Raw genomic sequence first — 18,384 nt, 5'->3', positions numbered from 1 at the left:
GATTTTTTTGGGATTTTTTCACAAATTTTGGGGGATTTTTTGGGGATTTTTTCACAATTTTGGGGGATTTTTCACAAATTTTTGGGGGTTTTTGGGGGGTACGGGGCCAGGGCATCCTCCCAGGGCTGCTCGTAGCCTGAATTGGGCCAAAAACCAGGAATTTGGGAAAAAATCAAAAATTGGGGAAAAAACCCCAAAAATCGGGAGAGGAAAACGCGAAAAAATGGGGAGAAAAGCCCAAAAAATGGGTGAGAAAAGCCCAAATTTAGGGGAATTCTGGGGATTTTTCATCAATTTTTGGGGAGAATTTGGGGGAATTTTTTTGGATTTTTCACAAATTTTTGATGGATTTTTGATAAATTTTGGGGGGATTTTTGGGGAATTTTTTGGGGATTTTTTCGCAAATTTTTGAGGATTTTTCACAGATTTTTGGGGGTTTTTGGGGGGTACGGGGCCAGGGGATCCTCCCAGGGCTGCTCGTAGCCTAAATTGGGGAGAAAAACCAGGAATTTGGGAAAATATAAAAAATTTGGAGAGGAAAACGCAAAAAAAACGGGAAAAAACCCCAAAAAAAAACGGGAAAAAAACCCAAAAAATGAGCAAGAAAACCCCAAAAATGGGGAATAAAACCCCAAATTTAGGGGGAATTTGGGGGAATTTTTCACCAATTTTGGGGAGAATTTGGGGGAATTTTTTGGGATTTTTCACCAATTTTTGGGGATTTTTCACAAATTTTGGGAGAATTTTTGGGGTGATTTTTGAGGGTTTTGGGAAGAAATTTCGGGCATTTTTGGGGGATTTTTCACAAATTTTTGGGGATTTTTGGGGAATTTTTGATAAATTTCTTGGGGATATTGGGGGGATTTTTTGGGATTTTTCATCAATTTTTGGGGAGAATTTTTTTGGATTTTTTCACAACTTTTGAAGGATTTTTGGGGGTTTTTGGGGGGTACGGGGACAGGGGATCCTCCCAGGGCTGCTCGTAGCCTAAACGGGGCCAAAAAACAAAATTTTGGGCAAAAATATAAAAAATGGGAAAAAACCCCAAAAATCGGGAGAGGAAAATGCGAAAAAATGGGAAAAAAACTCAAAAAAATGGGAAAAAAAACCCCCAAAAAATGAGCGAGAAAACCCCAAAAATGGGGAATAAAACCCCAAATTTAGGGGGATTTTTCACCAATTTTTGGGGGATTTTTCGCAAATTTTTGGGGAATTTTTTGGGGATTTTTCACAAATTTTTGGGGATTTTTTGGGGTGATTTTTGAGGTGTTTGGAGGGAAATTTTGGCATTTTTGGGGGATTTTTCACAATTTTTTGGGGGATTTTTGGGGAATTTTCAATGAATTTTTTGGGGATTTTCCACAAATTTTTAAAGGATTTTTGGGGGATTTTTTACAAATATTTTGGGAATTTTTCCACAAATTTTGGAGGATTTAAAGGGAATTTTTGGGGATTTTTCACAATTTTTTGAAGGATTTTTGGGGGGTTTTTGGGGGGTACGGGGCCAGGGCATCCTCCCAGGGCTGCTCGTAGCCTGAATTGGGGAGAAAAAACAGAAATTTGGGCAAAAATATGAAAAATGGGAAAATATAAAAAAAATCGGGAGAGGAAAACGCGAAAAAATGGGAAAAAAACTCAAAAAAATGGGAAAAAGAGCCCAAAAAATGAGCGAGAAAAGCCCAAATTTAGGGGGAATTTTCACAAATTTTTGGGGAATTTTTGGGGATTTTTTGGAAATTTTTGGGGAAATTTTTGGGATTTTTTCACAATTTTGGGGGATTTTTCACAAATTTTTCACAGATTTTTGGGGGGTTTTTGGGGGGGTACAGGGACAGGGGATCCTCCCAGGGCTGCTCGTAGCCTGAATGGGGCCAAAAAACAAAATTTTGGGCAAAAATATAAAAAATGGGAAAAAAACCCAAAAATCGGGAGAGGAAAATGCGAAAAAATGGGAAAAAAACTCAAAAAAATGGGAAAAAAAGCCCCAAAAAATGAGCGAGAAAAGCCCAAATTTAGGGGGAATTTTCACAAATTTTTGGGGAATTTTTGGGGATTTTTTGGAAATTTTTGGGGAAATTTTTGGGGATTTTTCACAAATTTTTGGGGGATTTTTTGGGGAATTTTTCACCAAATTTTGGGGAGAATTGGGGGAATTTGGGGGAATTTTTTGGGATTTTTCACCAATTTTTCAGGAGAATTTGGGGAATTTTTTGGGATTTTTCGCAAATTTTTTGGGGATTTTTGGGGAATTTTCGATGGATTTTGGGGCATTTTTTGGGGATTTTTTCACAAATTTTTTGAGGATTTTTCACAAATTTTTGGGGGATTTTTTTGGGATTTTTTCACAAATTTTTGGGGAAATTTTGGGGGATTTTTTCACAAATGTTTGAAGGGTTTTTGGGGGTTTTTGAGGGGTACGGGGCCAGGGGATCCTCCCAGGGCTGCTCGTAGCCTAAATTAGGCCAAAAACCAGAAATTTGGGCAAAATATAAAAAATGGGGAAAAAACCCAAAAATCGGGAGAGGAAAACGCGAAAAAATGGGAAAAAAACTCAAAAAAATGGGAAAAAAAGCCCAAAAAATGGGCGAGAAAAGCCCAAAAATGGGGAATAAAACCCCAAATTTAGGGGGATTTGGGGGGAATTTTTCACCAATTTTGGGGAGAATTTGGGGGAATTTTTGGGGAATTTTTTGGGGAATTTTCCCAAATTTTTGGGGAATTTTTGGGGTGATTTTTGAGGGTTTTGGGGGCAGTTTTTGGGGTTTTTAGGTTTTTCTGGGTGGGTTTTTGGGATGGTTTTTGGGGGTTTTGGGGTGGGTTTTTTGGGGTTTTTGGGGTGGTTTTTGGGGTGGTTTTTGGGGGCAGTTTTTGCGGTTTTAGGGGTTTTGGGGTAGGATTTTGGTGTTTTTGGGGTGGTTTTTGGGGTTTTCTGGATGGGTTTTTGGGGTGGTTTTGGGGTTTTCCAGGTGTTTTTTGGGGTGGTTTTTGGGATTTTTCTGGGTGGTTTTTGGGGTTTTTGGGATGGTTTTTGGGGGTTTTGGGGACAGTTTTTGGGGTTTTTAGGGGTTTCTGGGTAGGATTTTGGTGGTTTTAGGGGTTTTTGGGGTGGTTTTTGGGGTGGTTTTTGGGGGTTTTGGGGTTTTCAGGATGGGTTTTTGGGGTTTTCAGGATGGGTTTTTGGGGTTTTTAGGGTGGTTTTTGGGGTTTCTGGGTAGGATTTTGGTGGTTTTAGGGGTTTTTGGGGTGGTTTTGGGGGTTTTCAGGGTGGGTTTTAGGGTTTTCTGGGTGGGTTTTTGGTGATTTTAGGGGTTTTGGGGTGGCTTTTTGGGGTTTTTAGGAGTTTCTGGGTAGGATTTTGGTGATTTTGGGGTTTTCAGGATGGGTTTTTGGGTTTTTTAGGGTGGTTTTGGTGGTTTCTGGGGTGGGTTTTGGGGTTTTTTGGGGTGGTTTTTGGGGTGGTTTTTGGGGTTTTCAGGATGGGTTTTTGGGGTGGTTTTTGAGGTTTTTGGGGGCAGTTTTGGGGTTTTTAGGGGTTTCTGGGTAGGATTTTGGTGGTTTTGGGGGTTTTTGGGGTGGTTTTTGGGATGGATTGTTTGGGGTTTTTGGGGTTTTCTGGGGCAGTTTTTGGGGTTTTCTGGGGTGGTTTTTGGGGTTCCTGGGGTGGTTTTTGGGGTTTTTGGGGGTGCTGAACCCGAATTTTGGGTGGTTTTTGGGCTATTTTGTGTCTCTCACCGGGTATGAGCAGGTTCCCGAAGCAGCACCGGGGTTTATCAGGATGGGTTTTTGGGGCAGTTTTTGGGGTTTTTAGGGTTTCTGGGGTGGTTTTTGGGGTTTTTGGGGGTGCTGAACCCGAATTTTGGGTCATTTTTGGGCTATTTTGTGTCTCTCACCGGGTATGAGCAGGGTCCCGAAGCAGCACCGGGGTTTTTGGGATGGTTTCTGGGGCAGTTTTTTGGGGTTTTGGGGTTTTTGGGGGTGGTTTTTGGGGTTTTTGGGGGTGCTGAACCCGAATTTTGGGTCATTTTTGGGTTTTTCGGTGTCTCTCACCGGGTATGAGCAGGTTCCCGAAGCAGTACTGGGTTTTTGGGGTTTCTGGGTGTGATTTTGATGGTTTTGGGGGCAGTTTTTGGGGTTTTTAGGGTTTCTGGGGTGGTTTTTGGGGTTTTTGGGGGTGCTGATCCCGAATTTTGGGTCATTTTTGGGCTATTTTGTGTCTCTCACCCGCTATGAGCAGGTTCCCGAAGCAGTACCGGGGTTTCTGGGGTTTCATTTTGATGGTTTTGGGGCAGTTTTTGGGGTGGTTTTTGGGGTTTTTAGGTTTTTCTGGGGTGGTTTTTGGGGTTTTTGGGGGTGCTGAACCCAGATTTTGGGTCATTTTTGGGTTTTTCGGTGTCTCTCACCCGCTATGAGCAGGTTCCCGAAGCAGCACCAGGGTTTTCAGGATGGGTTTTTGGGGCAGTTTTTGGGGTTTTTGGGGTTTTCTGGGGTGGTTTTTGGGGTTTTTGGGGGTGCTGAACCCGAATTTTGGGTGGTTTTTGGGTTTTTCGGTGTCTCTCACCCGGTATGAGCAGGTTCCCGAAGCAGCACTGGGATTTTCAGGATGGGATTTTGGGGTGGTTTTTAGGGTTTTTGGGTGGGTTTTTTGGGGTTTCTGGGGTGGTTTTTGGGGTTTTTGGGGGTGCTGAACCCGAATTTTGGGTCATTTTTGGGTTTTTCGGTGTCTCTCACCCGGTATGAGCAGGTTCCCGAAGCAGCACCGGGGTTTTCAGGATGGGATTTTGGGGTGGTTTTTGGGGTTTTTGGGGTTTTTGGGGGTGCTGATCCCAAATTTTGGGTCATTTTTGGGTTTTTCCGTGTCTCTCACCGGGTATGAGCAGGTTCCCGAAGCAGCACCGGGGTTTTAGGGGTGGTTTTTGGTGCAGTTTTTGGGGTTTTTAGGGGTTTCTGGGGTGGTTTTTGGGGTTCCTGGGGTGGTTTTTGGGGTTTTTGGGGGTGCTGAACCCGAATTTTGGGTGGTTTTTGGGCTATTTTGTGTCTCTCACCGGGTATGAGCAGGTTCCCGAAGCAGCACCGGGGTTTTCAGGATGGGTTTTTGGGTGGGTTTCTGGGGTTTCTGGGGTGGTTTTTGGGGTTCTTAGGGTTTTTGGGGGTGGTTTTTGGGGTTTTTGGGGGTGCTGAACCCGAATTTTGGGTAATTTTTGGGCTATTTTCAGTCTCTCACCTGGTATGAGCAGGTTCCCGAAGCAGCACCGGGGTGGATTTTGGGGTTTTCAGGATGGGATTTTGGGTGGGTTTTTGGGGTTTTTAGGGTTTTCTGGGTGGTTTTTGGGGTTTTTGGGGGTGCTGAACCCGAATTTTGGGTCATTTTTGGGTTTTTCGGTGTCTCTCACCGGGTATGAGCAGGTTCCCGAAGCAGTAGCCCGCCGTGCCCGCGATGACGTGCGCCCCCCTCCCCGTGCACTGCACGTCCCGGATGCGGCCCCCGGTGCCGGTGGTGGCGCCGCTGAACGGGGCCACGGCTGCCAAAAACATACAGGAAAATACAGGGAAATAGTGAAAAATGGTAAAAAACCAGAAAAAAACAGCAAAAATACAGGGAAATACAGAAAAATAGAGCAAAATATAGCAAAATAGAGGAAAAAAAAACCAGAAAAATAGAGCAAAATAGAGCAAAATACAGGGAAATACAGGAAAATACAGGAAAATACAGAAAAAACAGAAAGATACAGGAAAATACAGGGAAATACAGGGAAATACTGAAAAAAATGGTGAAATACAGGAAAATACAGAAAAATACAGGGAAATACAGGAAAATACAGGAAAAAACGGTAAAAAAAACAGCAAAATACAGGGAAATACAGGAAAATACAGGAAAAATGGTGAAATACAGGAAAATACAGGGAAATACAGGGAAATACAGGGAAATACAGGGAAATACAGGGAAAATGGTGAAATACAGGAAAATACAGGGAAATACAGGGAAATACAGGGAAATACAGGGAAATACAGGGAAATACAGGGAAATACTGAAAAATGGTAAAAAAACCAGAAAAATACAGGGAAATCCAGGGAAATACTGAAAAAATGGTGAAATACAGGAAAATACAGAAAAATACAGGGAAATCCAGGGAAATAGTGAAAAAATGGTAAAATACAGGAAAATGCAGGAAAATAGAGCAAAAAACCAGGAAAATAGAGGAAAAAAACCCAGAAAAATAGAGCAAAATAGAGCAAAATACAGGAAAATACAGGGAAATACAGGGAAATACAGGAAAATACAGGGAAATACAGGGAAATACAGGGAAATACAGGAAAATACAGGGAAATACAGGGAAATACAGGGAAATACAGGGAAATAGTGAGAAAATGGTGAAATACAGGAAAATACAGGGAAATACAGGGAAATACAGGAAAATACAGGAAAATACAGGGAAATACAGGGAAATACAGGAAAATACAGGAAAATACAGGAAAATACAGGGAAATACAGGGAAATACAGGGAAATACAGGGAAATACAGGGAAATACTGAAAAAATGGTGAAATACAGGAAAATACAGGAAAATACAGGGAAATACAGGGAAATAGTGAAAAAACGGTGAAATACAGGAAAATACAGGAAAATACAGGGAAATAGAGAAAAAATGGCAAAAAACCAGAAAAATACAGGGAAATACAGAGAAATAGTGGGAAATACTGAAAAAATGGTGAGATACAGGGAAATACAGGAAAATACAGGGAAATAGTGAGAAAATGGTGAAATACAGGAAAATACAGGGAAATACAGGGAAATACAGGGAAATACAGGGAAATACAGAAAAAATGGTGAAATACAGGGAAATACAGGGAAATAGTGAGAAAATGGTGAAATACAGGAAAATACAGGAAAAATGGTAAAATACAGGAAAAATACAGGGAAATACAGGAAAATACAGGAAAATACAGGAAAATACAGGGAAATACAGAAAAAAATGGTAAAATACAGGAAAATACAGGGAAATACAGGGAAATACAGGGAAATACAGGGAAATACAGGGAAAAATGGTAAAAAACCAGAAAAATACAGAAAAATAGAGCAAAATAGAGCAAAATAGAGCAAAATACACCAAAAATACAGCAAAATACACCATAAAAAACCACGGAAATACACCAAAAATACACCAAAAACCACAGGTGAGACACCCAGGCCACGCCCACTCGGCTTGACCCCTGACCCCTGAGTGACCCCTGAGTGACCCCGGAGTGACCCCTGAGTGACCCAGAGTGACCCCTGAGTGACCCAATGACCATTGACCATTGACCACTGACCATTGACCATTGACCATTGACCATTGACCACTGACCATTGACCACTGACCATTGACCATTGACCATTGACCACTGACCAATGACCATTGACCACTGACCATTGACCATTGACCAGAGTGACCATTGACCACTGACCATTGACCACTGACCATTGACCACTGACCATTGACCATTGACCATTGACCATTGACCATTGACCATTGACCACTGACCATTGACCATTGACCACTGACCATTGACCATTGACCACTGACCATTGACCACTGACCATTGACCACTCCCACTGACCATTGACCATTGACCATTGACCACTGACCATTGACCATTGACCATTGACCACTGACCATTGACCACTGACCATTGACCAGAGTGACCACTGACCACTGACCATTGACCATTGACCATTGACCACTGACCATTGACCATTGACCACTGACCATTGACCATTGACCACTGACCACTGACCACTGACCATTGACCATTGACCTCTGACCATTGACCATTGACCACTGACCATTGACCACTGACCATTGACCATTGACCACTGACCATTGACCATTGACCATTGACCATTGACCACTGACCACTGACCATTGACCACTGACCACTGACCACTGACCACTGACCATTGACCATTGACCACTGACCACTGACCACTGACCATTGACCACTGACCACTGACCACTGACCACTGACCATTGACCACTGACCACTGACCATTGACCACTGACCATTGACCACTGACCACTGACCATTGACCATTGACCACTGACCAATGACCACTGACCACGGACCATTGACCATTGACCACTGACCAATGACCACTGACCATTGACCACTGACCACTGACCATTGACCACTGACCATTGACCACTGACCACTGACCATTGACCATTGACCACTGACCAATGACCACTGACCATTGACCACTGACCACTGACCATTGACCACTGACCATTGACCATTGACCACTGACCACTGACCATTGACCACTGACCATTGACTACTCCCACTGACCACTGACCACTGACCATTGACCACTGACCACTGACCATTGACCACTGACCATTGACCACTGACCACTGACCATTGACCACTGACCATTGACCACTGACCATTGACCATTGACCACTGACCATTGACCATTGACCATTGACCATTGACCACTGACCACTGACCATTGACCATTGACCACTGACCATTGACCACTGACCATTGACCACTGACCACTGACCATTGACCATTGACCATTGACCACTGACCATTGACCAGAGTGACCACTGACCACTGACCATTGACCACTGACCACTGACCACTCCCACTGACCACTGACCACTCCCACTGACCATTGACCACTCCCACTGACCATTGACCACTGACCATTGACCATTGACCATTGACCATTGACCACTGACCACTGACCATTGACCACTGACCATTGACCATTGACCATTGACCATTGACCACTGACCACTGACCATTGACCATTGACCACTGACCATTGACCATTGACCACTGACCACTGACCACTGACCACTGACCATTGACCATTGACCACTGACCACTGACCACTGACCATTGACCATTGACCATTGACCATTGACCATTGACCAGAGTGACCATTGACCATTGACCACTGACCATTGACCACTGACCACTGACCATTGACCATTGACCATTGACCATTGACCATTGACCATTGACCAGAGTGACCACTGACCATTGACCATTGACCAGAGTGACCATTGACCACTGACCACTGACCATTGACCACTGACCACTGACCACTGACCACTGACCACTGACCATTGACCATTGACCATTGACCACTGACCACTGACCACTGACCACTGACCATTGACCACTGACCACTGACCACTGACCACTGACCATTGACCATTGACCACTGACCACTGACCACTGACCACTGACCATTGACCACTGACCATTGACCATTGACCATTGACCACTGACCACTGACCATTGACCACTGACCACTGACCACTGACCACTGACCATTGACCACTGACCATTGACCACTGACCATTGACCATTGACCACTGACCACTGACTATTGACCATTGACCACTGACCATTGACCATTGACCACTGACCATTGACCATTGACCACTGACCATTGACCACTGACCATTGACCATTGACCATTGACCATTGACCATTGACCATTGACCACTGACCATTGACCATTGACCACTGACCATTGACCATTGACCATTGACCACTGACCATTGACCATTGACCATTGACCATTGACCACTGACCATTGACCATTGACCATTGACCATTGACCACTGACCATTGACCATTGACCATTGACCACTGACCATTGACCACTGACCATTGACCATTGACCATTGACCACTGACCACTGACCACTGACCATTGACCATTGACCATTGACCATTGACCATTGACCACTGACCACTGACCATTGACCACTGACCATTGACCACTGACCACTGACCATTGACCACTGACCATTGACCATTGACCATTGACCACTGACCACTGACCATTGACCATTGACCATTGACCACTGACCACTGACCATTGACCACTGACCATTGACCATTGACCACTGACCACTGACCATTGACCATTGACCATTGACCACTGACCACTGACCATTGACCATTGACCATTGACCATTGACCATTGACCACTGACCACTGACCATTGACCACTGACCATTGACCATTGACCATTGACCATTGACCACTGACCATTGACCATTGACCACTGACCACTGACCATTGACCACTGACCATTGACCACTGACCACTGACCATTGACCACTGACCATTGACCATTGACCAGAGTGACCATTGACCATTGACCATTGACCACTGACCATTGACCACTGACCACTGACCATTGACCACTGACCATTGACCACTGACCACTGACCATTGACCATTGACCACTGACCATTGACCACTGACCACTGACCACTCCCATTGACCATTGACCGTTCCCATTGACCACTCCCATTGACCATTCCCATTGACCACTGACCACTGACCATTCCCACTGACCACTGACCATTGACCACTCCCACTGACCACTGACCACTCCCACTGCCCACTGGCCACTCCCCCTGCCCCCAGCCTGACCCCTGACCCCTGACCCCGGCTGACCCGTGGGGAAGTTGTGTGTCTCCGCCGTGAAGGTCACGTGACGCACGCTCGTCCTCCTCTCGTAGGGGCCGGGCCCGGCCGGGTCCTGCGGCCACAGCGCGGCCACGGGGACGCCGCGGATGGCGCTGGGGGCAAAGGTCACGCTGGGTGTCCCCGCCCCCGACACCTCCCCAGGTGTGTCCCAGGTGTGTCCCAGGTGTGTCCCAGGTGTGTCCCCGGGTGTGTCCCAGGTGTGTCCCAGGTGTGTCCCAGGTGTCCCCAGGTGTCCCCAGGTGTGTCCCAGGTGTGTCCCAGGTGTCCCCCCAGGTGTCCCCAGTTATCCCAGGTGTGTCCCCAGGTGTGTCCCCAGGTGTGTCCCAGGTGTGTCCCTGTGTCCCCCCAGGTGTGCCAGGTGTCCCCAGGTGTGTCCCCAATGTCCCCAGGTGTGTCCCAGGTGTCCCCAGCTGTCCCCAGGTGTCCCCAGGTGTGTCCCAGGTGTGTCCCAGGTGTCCCCAGGTGTGTCCCCGGGTGTGTCCCCAGGTGTATCCCAGCTGTGTCCCCATGTCCCTCCAGGTGTCCCCCCAGGTGTCCCCATGTGTCCCCAATTATCTCAGGTGTGTCCCAGGTGTCCCCAGGTGTGTCCCAGTGTGTCCCGGTGTGTCCCAGGTGTCCCCAGGAGTCCCCAGGTGTGTCCCAGGTGTCCCCAGGTGTGTCCCAGGTGTGTCCCAAGCTGTCCCCGGCTGTCCCCAGCTGTCCCCATGTCCCCCCATGTCCCCCATGTCCCCCCCTGTCCCCCCACCTGCTGTTGTCACAGAATTTGATGACGTTGTTGGGGTGGGAGGAGCTCTGGGTGTCCATGAGGGAGCGGAACAGGGTCTGGGCCACGGGGGAGCCGTCCAGGGTCACGTGACCGCGGAAGAACCAATGGCGGCTGTGCTCACTATGGGGAGAGAGAGCCATGACGTCATCAGTGTGATGTCATCAGTATTACGTCATCAATGTGACGTCATCACAGAGACCCGGCCACAGGGGAGCCAGCCAGGGTCATGTGACCACAGAAGAACCAATGGCGGCTGTGCTCGATAGGGAGACAGGGATGATGTCATTGATGTGACATCATCATGGTTGTGACGTCATCAGTGTGACATCATCAGTGTGACATCATCACAAAGATTGGGCCAAAGGGGAACCACCCAGGGTCACGTGACCGCGGAAGAACCAATGGCGGCTGTGCTCGCTGGGGGGAGACAGGGATGATGTCATCAGTGTGACATCATCACATGTGTGATGTCATCAGTATGACGTCATCACAGAGACACGGGCACAGCAGAGCCCTCCAGGGTCACGTGACCGCGGAAGAACCAATGGCGGCTGTGCTCACTGGGGGGAGAGAGCCATGACGTCATCATCTGTGTGACGTCATCAGTGTGACATCATCACAGAGACCCGGGCACAAGGGAGCCAGCCAGGGTCACGTGACTGCAGAAGAACCAATGGCGGCTGTGCTCGCTATGGGGAGACAGGGATGATGTCATCATCAGTGTGATGTCATCAATGTGACGTCATCACAGAGATTGGGCCATAGGGGAGCCGTCCAGGGTCACGTGACCATGGAAGAACCAATGGCGGCTGTGATTGCTATGGGGACAGGGATGATGTCATCTGTGTGACATCATTGTGACGTCATCACAGAGACCTGGGCACAGGGGAGCCCTCCAGGGTCACGTGACCACGGAAGAACCAATGGGGGCTGTGCTCGCTATGGGGAGAGAGCCAGGGATGACGTCATCATCTGTGTGATGTCATCAGTGTGACATCATCACAGAGACCCGGGCACAGCAGAGCCCTCCAGGGTCACGTGACCGCGGAAGAACCAATGGTGGCTGTGCTCGCTATGGGGAGAGAGCTATGACGTCATCATATATATGACATCATCATGGGTATGACGTCATCACAGGTACAAGAAGTTTGGGAATTTTGGGGGTTTTTTTTCACTTTTTTTTTTAATTTTTTGGGATTTTTTTTGGGGGGGAATTTGGGAGGAATTTTTGGAGACTTTTTCTGAATTATTTCAGGAATTTTGGGGGGATTTTGTAGGGATTTAGGGATTTTGGGGGGGTTTTGGGGGATTTTTATGGGATTTCTGTAGGTTTTCAGTGGAATTTTGGAGAATTTTAAGGAATTTTGTGATAGTTCAGTGGGATTTTTGTGGGATTTCCCTGGAATTTTTCCAGAATTATGTAGGATTTTGCAGGATTTGGGGATTTTGGTGTTTTTCTGGGGGTTTTGGGTGTTTTTCTGTGGTTTTTGGGGATTTTTGGCCTCACCCGTTGCTCTGGGCCAGGTCAAAGAGCTCCAATGAGGTCGGGAATTTCTGGAATTTTCTCAGATTTTTATGGAATTTTTGTGGGATTTTTGTGGGATTTTTGTGGGATTTTTGCAGGAATTCCCTGGGATTTTGGAGGATTTTGGTGTTTTCTGTGGTTTTTGGGTATTTTTGGCCTCACCTGTTGCTCTGGGCCAGCTCCAAGAGCTCCAATGAGGTCGGGAATTTCTGGAATTTTCTCGGATTTTTATGGGATTTTTGTGGGATTTTTGTGGGATTTTTGCAGGAATTCACTGGGATTTTGCAGGATTTTGGTGTTTTTCTGGGATTTTTTGGTATTTTTCTGTGGTTTTTTGGGTATTTTTGGCCTCACCTGTTGCTTTGGGCCAGCTCAAAGAGCTCCAATGAGGTCGGGAATTTCCAGGATTTTTATGGGATTTTTGTGGGATTTTTGTGGGATTTTTGTGGGATTTTTGCAGGAATTCACTGGGATTTTGCAGGATTTGGGTGTTTTTCTGTGGTTTTTGGGTATTTTTCTGTGGTTTTTGGGTATTTTTGGCCTCACCTGTTGCTTTGGGCCAGGTCAAAGAGCTCCAATGAGGTCGGGAATTTCTGGAATTTTCTCGGATTTTTGTGGGATTTTTGTGGGATTTTTGTGGGATTTTTGCAGGAATTCCCTGGGATTTTGTAGGATTTTGGTGTTTTTCCAGGATTTTGGTGTTTTTCTGTGGTTTTTGGGCGTTTTTGCCCTCACCTGTTGCTCTGGGCCAGATGAAAGAGCTCCACACAGGTTGGGAATTTCCGGAATTTTCTCGGATTTTTGTGGGATTTTTGTGGGATTTTTGCAGGAATTCACTGGGATTTTGCAGGATTTTGGTGTTTTTCCAGGATTTTTTGGTATTTTTCGGGGTTTTTTGGGCATTTTTGGCCTCACCTGTTGCTCTGGGCCAGCTCAAAGAGCTCCACAGAGGTCGGGAATTTCCAGGATTTTCTCAGATTTTTATGGGATTTTTGTGGGATTTTTGTGGGATTTTTGTGGGATTTTTATGGGATTTTTGCAGAATTTCACTGGGATTTTGTGGGATTTTGGTGTTTTTCCAGGATTTTGGTGGGGTTTTTTTGTGGTTTTTTGGTGTTTTTCTGTGTTTTTTGGGTATTTTTGGCCTCACCTGTTGCTCTGGGCCAGTTCAAAGAGCTCCACGGAGGTTGGGAATTTCCAGGATTTTAATGGGATTTTTATGGGATTTTTGAGGGATTTTTGTGGGATTTTTGTGGGATTTTTGTGGGATTTTTGCAGGAATTCACTGGGATTTTGTAGGATTTTGGTGTTTTTCCAGGATTTTGGTGTTTTTCTGGGATTTTTGGGGGTTTTTGGCCTCACCCGTTGCTCTGGGCCAGCTCAAAGAGCTCCAATGAGGTCGGGAATTTCTGGGATTTTCTCGGATTTTTATGGGATTTTTATGGGATTTTTGCAGAATTTCACTGGGATTTTGCAGGATTTTGGTGTTTTTCTGTGGTTTTTTGGGGGTTTTTGGCCTCACCTGTTGCTCTGGGCCAGGTCAAAGAGCTCCACGGAGGTCGGGTTCCTCCCGGCCTTCTGGAAGAGCTGAGTGTAGAACTCCAGGTCCCACGAGTCAAAGGCCAGGCCTGGACAGGGAAAAAATAATCACAAAAAGTTCCCAAAAGTTCCCAAAAATTCCCAAAAAAATTGCCCCAAAATTCCCCAAAAAATCGCCCCCTTAAATAATTAAAAATTCCCAAAAATTGCCCCCAAAATTACCAGAAATTCCCACAAAATTCAAAAAAATTCTCCCCCCCAAAAAAAAAATAATTCTCAAAAAAATTTCACCCAAAAATTTTCAAAAAATTACAAAAAAAATCCAAAAAAATTCCCAAAGAAATTTTTTAAAAAATCCCAAAAAATTCCACAAAAAATTCCCAAAGAAATTCACAAAAAAAAAAAATCCCAAAAAATTACAAAAAAATTCCACAAAAAAATCCAAAATAAATTCACCAAAAAATTCCTAAAAATTTACAAAAAATTCTCTAAAAATTCCCTAAGAAATTCACAAAAAAATTCCCAAAAAATTACAAAAAAAATCCACAAAAAATTCCCAAAGAAATTCACCAAAAAATCCCCAAAAAATTACAAAAAAAATTCCACAAAAATTCCCAAAGAAATTCACCGAAAAATTAAAAAAAAAATACAAAAAAATTCCACAAAAAATTCCCAAAGAAATTCACTGAAAAATTAAAAAAAATACAGAAAAATTCCACAAAAAATTCCCAAAGAAATTCACAAAAAAATTACCAAAAAATTACAAAAAAAATTCCACAAAAATTCCCAAAGTAATTCACAGAAAAATTCCAAAAAAAAAAAATTCCACAAAAAATTCCCAAAGAAATTCACCCAAAAATTCCTAAAAAATAAAAAAAAATCCCCAAAAATTCATTAAAATTTCCCTCAAAATCCCCAAAACTTAAAAAAAAAATCCTCAAACTATTCCCCAAAAAAATCCCCAAAAATTCCCTAAAAATTCCCCCCAAAAATCCCCAAAAATTTTTTAAAAATCCCACAAAAATTCCCCAGAAAATTTTTTAAAAATTCCCAAACAATCCCAAAGAAATCCACAAAAAAGTCCCTCAAGAATTTTTTTTAAAATTCCAAAAAATTGCCCAAAAAAAAAATTTCCCCCAAAAATTCCCAAAATAAATTCCCCAAAAAAATCCCAAAAAATTCCTCCAAAATCCCCAAAAAATGCAAAAAAAAAAAATCCCCCAAAAATTCCCAATGTCCCCAATGTCCCCACAAGGTCCTCAGTGTCCCCAATCCCTCTGGTGTCCCCAACCCCGCGATCCCTGCAATGTCCTCAAAGTGTCCCCAATGTCCCCCAATGTCCCCAACGCCCACACTGTCCCCATTAATGTCCCCAAGGTGTCTCCAATGTCCCCCAATGTCCCTCAGGGCTCTCTGTCCCCAAATGTCCCCAATGTCCCCAATAATGTCCCCAGTGTCCCCATTGTCCTCAACCCCGCCAATGCCCCCACATTGCTGTCTCCATTAATGTCCCCAATCCCCTCAATGTCCCCAATGTGTCCCCACTGTCCCCGTTAATGTCCCCAACGTCCCCAATCCCCCAATGTCCCCATTAATGTCCCCATTAATGTCCCCCATGTCCCCATTAATGTCCCCAACGTCCCCAATCCCCCCAGTGTCCCCAATCCCCTCAATGTCCCCAGTGTCCCCAATGTCCCCAATGTCCCTCACCCAGCTCAGCGTCCGCCTCCCTCAGGGCTCTCTGTCCCCATTAATGTCCCCAGTGTCCCCAAACACCCCCAAATCCCCCAATGTCCCCATTAATGTCCCCATTGTCCCCACCCAGCTCAGTGTCCGCCTCCCTCAGGGCTCTCTGTCCCCTTTAATGTCCCCATTAATGTCCCCAATGTCCCCAGTGTCCCTCACCCAGCTCGGTGTCCGCCTCCCTCAGGGCTCTCTGTCCCCTGTGATGTCCCCAATGTCCCCAATGTCCCCACAGTCCCCATTAATGTCCCCAATGTCCCCAATGTCCCCACCCAGCTCGGCGTCCGCCTCCCTCAGGGCTCTCTGTCCCCATTAATGTCCCCATTAATGTCCCCATTAATGTCCCCATTAATGTCCCCAGTGTCCCCAGTGTCCCCATTAATGTCCCCAATGTCCCCACCCAGCTCCGTGTCCGCCTCCCTCAGGGCTCTCTGTCCCCTGTGATGTCCCCAGTGTCCCCAATGTCCCCAATGTCCCCACCCAGCTCAGTGTCCGCCTCCCTCAGGGCTCTCTGTCCCCAATCCCCCAATGTCCCCATTAATGTCCCCATTAATGTCCCCATTGTCCCCACCCAGCTCGGCGTCCGCCTCCCTCAGGGCTCTCTGTCCCCAGTGTCCCCAATGTCCCCAATGTCCCCATTAATGTCCCCAATGTCCACATTGTCCCCACCCAGCTCAGTGTCTGCCTCCCTCAGGGCTCTCTGTCCCCGGCCCAGGACGTCGATGGTGGTGACAGGGACGGGCGCCGCGGGGACATCGAAGGTGCCCAGGGGCTCCGGGTACAGCTGCTCTGTCACCGGGTCCCGCAGAGCGCGGGCCAGGCGGGCACGGACCTCAGGGGACACCGGGGATGGCACCTGGGGACACAGCAGGGACAGTGAGGGGGTTTGAGACATTGGGGACATTGGGGACATTGGGGACATTGAGGGGGTTGGGGGCATTGAGGGCGCTGGGGACATTGGGGACATTGAGGGGGATTGAGGACATTGGGGACATTGAGGGGATGGGGGGGACATTGAGGGGGATTGGGGACATTGGGGACATTGGGGACATTGAGGGGACATTGAGGACATTGTGGGGATTGGGGGGACATTGAGGGGACACTGGGGGGAATGGGGGGCATTGCGGACATTGAGGGGACATTGGGGACATTGGGGGGGATTGGGGACATTGGGGACATTGAGGGGGATTGGGGACATTGAGGGGACATTGAGGGGACATTGGGGGGGTTGGAGACATTGGGGACATTGAGGATACATTGAGGACATTGGGGGGACTTTGAGGGGACATTGGGGACATTGTGGGGACATTGAGAGGACATTGAGGGGGGGTTGGAGACATTGGGGGACATTGGGGGGACATTGAGAGGACATTGGGGACAATGAGGGGGATTGGGGACATTGGGGGCATTGGGGACATTGGGACATTAATGGGATTGGGGACATTGGGGACATTGGGGGGGGTTGGAGACATTGGGGACATTGGGGACATTGGGGACATTGGGGACATTGGGGCTGCTGGGCACAATGTGGGAATTGGGGACACTGAAGACATTGAGGGGATTGGGGGGACATTGACGGGACAATGGGGACATTGAGGGGATTTGGGGGACTGGGGACACTGGGACATTAATGGGATTGGGGACATTGAGGGGACATTGGGGGGACATTGGGGGGACACTGGGGACATTGATGGGATTGGGGGAATTGGGGACATTGAAGGGACATTGGGGACATTGGGGGGACATTGAGGGGATTGGGGACATTGGGGGGACATTGAGAGGACATTGAGGGGAGTTTGGAGACATTGGGGACATTGAGGGGATTGGGGACATCGGGGACATCAAGGGGACATCGGGGACATCGGGGGGGTTGGAGACATTGGGGACATTGAGACATTAATGGGATTGGAGACATTGGGGACATTGGGGCTGCTGGGGACATTGGGGACATTGAAGACATTGAGGGGATTGGGGGGACATTGACGGGACAGTGGGGACATTGGGGACGCTGGGGACATTGAGAGGATTGGGGAGACTGGGGGGGTTGGAGACATTGGGGACAGTGGGGACATTGAGGGGACATTGGGGGACATTGGGGGGACATTGAGGGGGATTGGGGACACTGGGGGATTGGGGACATTGGGGACCTTGGGGACCTTGGGGGATTGGGACGCTGGGACATTGGGGGTATTGAGGGGATTGGGGACATTGGAGGCATTGAGGACATTGGGGACATTGGAGGGATTTGGGGGGACATTGGGGACATTGGGGACACTGGGGGACTGGGGGATATTGGGGGACATTGAGGGAATT

The 18,384-nt window shown here is 46.9% G+C and overlaps 1 protein-coding gene across 1 annotated transcript; it reads right to left on the bottom strand.

Moving 5' to 3' along the window:
* Positions 1-1,457: 1,457 nt before the first annotated feature.
* Positions 1,458-16,966, bottom strand: LOC143693247 (phosphoribosylformylglycinamidine synthase-like). The gene is made up of 6 exons (XM_077173250.1): positions 16,741-16,966; positions 14,312-14,417; positions 11,244-11,384; positions 10,466-10,590; positions 5,391-5,519; positions 1,458-1,534 (listed from the first exon to the last, which is right to left on the bottom strand). Exons 1-6 carry the CDS (start codon positions 16,964-16,966, stop codon positions 1,458-1,460), a joined length of 804 nt encoding a protein of 267 aa, XP_077029365.1.
* Positions 16,967-18,384: the final 1,418 nt, after the last annotated feature.

The sequence above is a fragment of the Agelaius phoeniceus genome, unplaced genomic scaffold, assembly GCF_051311805.1.
Source record: "Agelaius phoeniceus isolate bAgePho1 unplaced genomic scaffold, bAgePho1.hap1 Scaffold_466, whole genome shotgun sequence".
Lineage (NCBI taxonomy): Eukaryota > Metazoa > Chordata > Aves > Passeriformes > Icteridae > Agelaius > Agelaius phoeniceus.
The sequence above is the reverse complement of the archived record's forward strand: the minus strand, read 5'-3'. Positions and strand labels throughout refer to the sequence as shown.

Coding starts and splice junctions, on each gene's coding strand:
- LOC143693247 (XM_077173250.1), bottom strand. CDS start 16,966: ATGTCTCAAACCCCCTCACTGTCCCTGCTGTGTCCCCAGGTGCCATCC. Junction 14,418..16,740: donor GGAGGCAGACACTGAGCTGG/GTGGGGACAATG, acceptor TTCCCTGTCCAG/GCCTGGCCTTTGACTCGTGG. Junction 11,385..14,311: donor GACCTGGCCCAGAGCAACAG/GTGAGGCCAAAA, acceptor CTCTCCCCATAG/TGAGCACAGCCGCCATTGGT.